This window comes from Octopus bimaculoides, chromosome 1 (assembly GCF_001194135.2).
Source record: "Octopus bimaculoides isolate UCB-OBI-ISO-001 chromosome 1, ASM119413v2, whole genome shotgun sequence".
NCBI lineage: Eukaryota > Metazoa > Mollusca > Cephalopoda > Octopoda > Octopodidae > Octopus > Octopus bimaculoides.
In genome coordinates, this window is record NC_068981.1 from 88,466,732 (window position 1) to 88,471,860 (window position 5,129).

The following is a 5,129-nucleotide window of genomic DNA, read 5'->3' on the forward strand; positions in this document are numbered from 1 at the left end:
TTCTGTTCTATAACACAAAATAGATAAGTATACGAAGTTTGAAAGTCTTTCCGTACCAAAAACACTACGTAAAACATTAATGAAAAATGTGGCCCCCGTTTTAAAACAGATCCAGTACATGATACCAAGTAGTATTTATATGCGATCGCATACTTTGATGACCACTCAGAGACTAACCGTATAATGCAGCATTCTAGCCTCTGAAGATGGGACCAGAATCGGCTGCGTTGAGGATGCGAAGTAATGATGACCAACTTTTGTCGAACACATTTAACTGAACCTAAAGCGACTTGAGTTCCTCCGAAGACCGATCTATATCTAACTCTCTACAGTGTGTAACACGTGCAGAGTTTGTGTTGATTTGATCTTTCTAAATTTGTGTGGGTCCAACGACACTAACAGAGAATAGTTGACAAACATAGACACCTATTGTGGAAGTTATAGATTTTCCTTGTTAGAAAATTTATCTGCTAACAACACCCACCCCAGGTGGGAATAGCTTCGTGAAGCAGTGTTTAGTCACGTGAAGGAAAGAAAGGCGGGAGAGTTATCAGGAGAGAGTCTTCTTACAGGCTCCGTTTTACTTGTGAGAAAGACTTTAACTCCACAAGAACTCGTTCACATCGCCTGGAAATAGTCTCCTTTACTTGTGCATATCTGATAGTCCTTTGAATAACAGCCTGCCTTGGTTTATTTTTGGAGGATTCTCTTTATTTCCTCCCTTCTTTAGAATGAATTTCTCTCTCTTCTCCTTTGTATCAGCTACCTGCTTCACGTCACTCTTTCAAACAACTATGAATCCAACCAATCAAAAGTTATCACCTTTTTGAGGGTATTTCGGCTCAGAGTTTCTCGAGCTTTCTTATTCAATAATTTAGATAGAAGAGGAAGAACAGTGTTTATAAACTTTGAAGTTCTTCCCAGGTGGGCGTGGTTGGTGCAGGTAATATTCAACTTGAACATTTGTTGGTTAATGGTTGTAGGAAAGCATGGGTGAGGTGAGAATTCCAGAAGGTGCAGTCCCATGGAGTAAAGAGAGAGAGAGTGTGTGTGTGTGGTAGTGAGGGTAGTATTTCGTGCGAGGTCCGTTGAAATACTAAGATTGATGATGGTTAGTGGAGAGACAGATAATTCTGGGTGGAGAGGATATGAAGCCAGCTTATATGAAGAACTTAAATAGAAAAAGAGAATGAGTGACTTCTTTTCAATATATTTCTGTTCCTCCTTGTAATTAAGGCTCGTGTTCATGTCATCCGCACCACCATGTCAGTTCTACAAGGCCAAATCTATGATCAGAGTCATTCAAACCAGATCGTCCCATCTTTTCTCTGGAGCATAATGGACCCAAAACTACATTAACCAACGTGTCTTCCAACATATAACACAATAGGGTTTAATTTGAGGGATATTTAGCTGGTACTTTTATCAAATCAAATGATTATGGATAGGCTACCTTGGTGGTTCACCATAAACGATGTAGCACAATATAGTGTCAGACTTTAGAGCTTTGGTTCCATATTGGAACAGGGCTGAAGAGGGAACTTCTATCGTAGATTTTCACTCTTCAGCTACTTTCTTGAGCCCTGAATGTCCTGAAGGCAGCTGCACATTATTCCCTATGACTGAAGTACGTATTTCACTGAACCCGGTGAACGTAGTCTTTCCGACAGTCAAGAAACTTATCTTTGGTTGGAACCAATACTGACCTTTGGTTCTGGTTCATTTTGGGATCGTTGTTTTATTGCTTTGTTTTCGATTTTGCTATCTTATTACCAGCTTTGAGAGCCGAAAACCATCAGATGGGCTCGCTGTCACACAGGGAGTATTGTAGATTTTTTTGTCTGTCATCATTTGTCTTATATCCCATTCAGAGCATGCGGAATGGCTTGGGATTTCTCAAGTGCGAGTACGATCTAAAAAAAAAAAAAAAAGTCATGCTCATTCAGATTCAGTTGTTACTGTATTCGGGGTTATATCGACAATCTCTACTAAATGTATTTTAAAAGCTTAAGTATATCAAAGGTTATCGTTGTTGATATCTTTATTTTATTGACTTTCTAAAACCTTTTACTAAAAAGCAGTGTTTCTGTGTGTCGGACTGCTGTAACATTTTTCTACACTGTCCTCTGCACTGAAAAGAACTTCAGTGAAACCAAAATCGAAGTCTCTAATTTCATTTTAATTTATGGTGTTTGGTCTTGAATTACTTTTTTTCTGGGAGTATAATCTCTTCCTTAACACGAAGCGCCTCCACGCAGTTACACGTTTTGCCAGAAACAACAGCCACATTTCCTTCAAACCAGTGACATAAAAAAGGAAATACATTGAATAATGTGGTCTGGGAATGCACTGTCTGCAAAAAAGTCAGAATGGCTACAACTAGAATGTCTTTGGTCTGCTCAATTAAGACATATTTAGACATCAGATGCGGGGGTGGGATGTGCTCCAGTTCTTCGTAACAGTGCGGATTTTCTTTAATCCAGAAATAAATATTCCTAGCCCGGCCACTATGGTAAATTGCACGTTGTGGGATTGTTGGAAACACATCAAGAAACCGTCTATATGCCACACGTCTTTTGTCTCTGTCGTTATCGCTTAGTTCGTTGATGAACGTTGGCCTAAACGATTTCAAATGAAGGTCCTTTGTCATGTGTGTCAACCTTTCGGCTTTTAGAATTCGTAGCTCAGAAGACCGATTTCGCAGTGACTTCGAGGTTGATCGTAGCACAGATGCCTCCACGTCTGCACATGTATCCCTTCGCATTGAGGGTCGTCCTGTCCTCAGTTTGTCCTTAATTGATCCTGTCAGAAACATTTTATGTTCTCAACGCCGTATCGTCTTCTTCGGAGGGGCTAATCTGCTGAATCTTGCAGTGAAGCCATGTCGCACATCCTCCATGCTCTTGCGAGAATGCCAGAATGTGCTCATACACTTGCAATCAACTTCTCTTCCAAACTGTAGGATCTCGAGTTAGCCATCTGAAATAAAAAAATCAAAACAATATTTACAGGGTTGACAAGAGTTTCGGCAATCTGAAATAGAAAATTAAAACAATATTTACAGGTGGTGACAAGACTTTTGGGCCACCCTGTACATTACCAGAATGTCTTTTTACTTTTAAAGTCAGTGAGGTATAAATTGATATAAATTTGATTGTTAACTCTAACAAGTAGAACGACTACGTAGAAAATTCTCAGTTTACTCGGCAAGATATATTTGTAGTTTGTGGTCTTTGAACCATGATTCAATACTCAGCTCTGTAATTAGCGGCTATTTATTTATAGACTGCAAATAAGATCTTGCTTCAAATGCCACATTTTCACACATTATTTGCATAATTAATGTCCTTCAGACTGGATAAAACTGCTTTGGTATGAAGATGTAATATTTTACCCGATCAACAAACTACTTTTTTTCGCTTGTCATACTCAACATTTACATCTTTTTATATAACCTTTATATAAATCTCTCGTAATATTGCGATATAAACGTCACTTTGCAACACTCAGAAAAATAATCAATTCTGCATGTTAGAACAATTAGTTTTATTCTGATATAATTTTGTGGTTAAAGGCCTAAGTATATGGACATACATACATACATGTATGTATGTATCATCATCATGATCATCATTTAACGTTTGTTTTCCACACTGGCATGGGTTGGACGGTTTGTTAGGAGCTGGCATGAAAGTTTAGTCTTCTTTTAAGGGACATGGTAGGCTGCTGCAAAACGTGCAGTTTCTTAGAGAGACGAAGATCACTATGTGCTCGGATGATTAAGAAAGACTCTTGTCAAATGTACCTCTGAGTAAAGTATTCCTCTGATCTCGAAGTTTCCAGATAAAATGAGACAGGAAGGTGGAATTTTTCTTTCTCTGAACTTATAGGAGTACACATGCTGGGTTAATCTTCCCTTAAAATTGTTGGCTATGAGTCTTATGTAGTTGCTCAGGATACCATAAAATAGAGTGGAGAAGGTCCTGGGAAGGCAGAGTCATTTTAATGGATAGATGGATTGATTCCGCCAGTTCCAAGCGGGTATCTGGAATAGGGACTGCGTTGGAGTATGTTTTTTTCTGTTCTTGCATGCGATGTTATCTGGGTAGAAACAACTAACGAAAACGTTATGTACATTAAAAAGCTTGCGGTATTTACATGCGCGAGATTTGGTGAAATATTCGTAGTTCAATAACTGGCGGTCTTGTGAGTGTTAGACAGAGTGGCTTTTGAGGAAGTACAGAATGCCAACGTTCATAGTGAAGTTGGAATATCATGTAGCCTGGACACAGAGATTTGTTAGAGATAGGGAATGACGGATTCAGGTCTTAAAGAAGTATTGTAATTTGCTTATTCTGGTTTCAAATATAAGGATTAGAAAAAATTCTGAGTCTACATATTGTACATAGTTCACTACTTGTAACATATACAGCCATCAAAACAAGGAAGTGCCACTGATTTTGTCACGGTTTTTTGTTTCATTGATTCCATGAGAGTCTTTTCTCGTTGAAAACTATTGCAGTTAGGATGTCCAGTTTCTTTTTAATCAATAATTAATAAGCAAAAAACAAACAAACAATAAAAACCAACAAAAACAAAAACAAAAGAAAAGAAAAAACAAAACAAAACGAAACTCAAACACAAAAATTAACAAAGAAAAAAGCATACGTAAGATTTATTCTTGTGAAAGAGGTATTAAGTTATTAAGTACGTAGGCAACTTAATGCCATACGTCATATACGACAAAGAAATGCAACAGAAATACTTTTATATGCAGTAAAGACATAGAGCAATGCGGTTTCTTGAAGCTATTACAAACAACAACAACAACAGCAACAGCTGCTGCTGCTACTACTACTACTACTACTACTACTACTACTACTACTACTACTACTACTACTACTACTACTACTACTTTTCCAGCAATAAATATGTGAACTACGTGCAAAGGGAATAATAGTTTAGATTTTAGAATAATGGTTCCGCTCTCGAACTGCTTAGATTTTCAAACTTTGCAAACTGGAAAACCGCAACAGAATATCTCGCCCCACCGAAACAAAACAAAATAAAGCATCACAATAAACATTAATGTACATGACTTCAAGAGTATTTTGTGTATCTGTTTATAG

At 37.7% G+C, this 5,129-nt stretch overlaps 1 protein-coding gene across 1 annotated transcript in view; it reads right to left on the reverse strand.

Moving 5' to 3' along the window:
- Window positions 1-2,097: 2,097 nt before the first annotated feature.
- Window positions 2,098-5,129, reverse strand: part of LOC128249885 (uncharacterized) — an 8,517-nt gene continuing 5,485 nt past the window's right edge. Inside the window, exon 2 of the mRNA XM_052974439.1 lies at window positions 2,098-2,979. Coding sequence (XP_052830399.1) covers window positions 2,204-2,815 — 612 coding nt within the window. The 5' untranslated portion in view covers window positions 2,816-2,979 and the 3' untranslated portion in view covers window positions 2,098-2,203. The remainder of the gene's footprint in view (window positions 2,980-5,129) is intronic.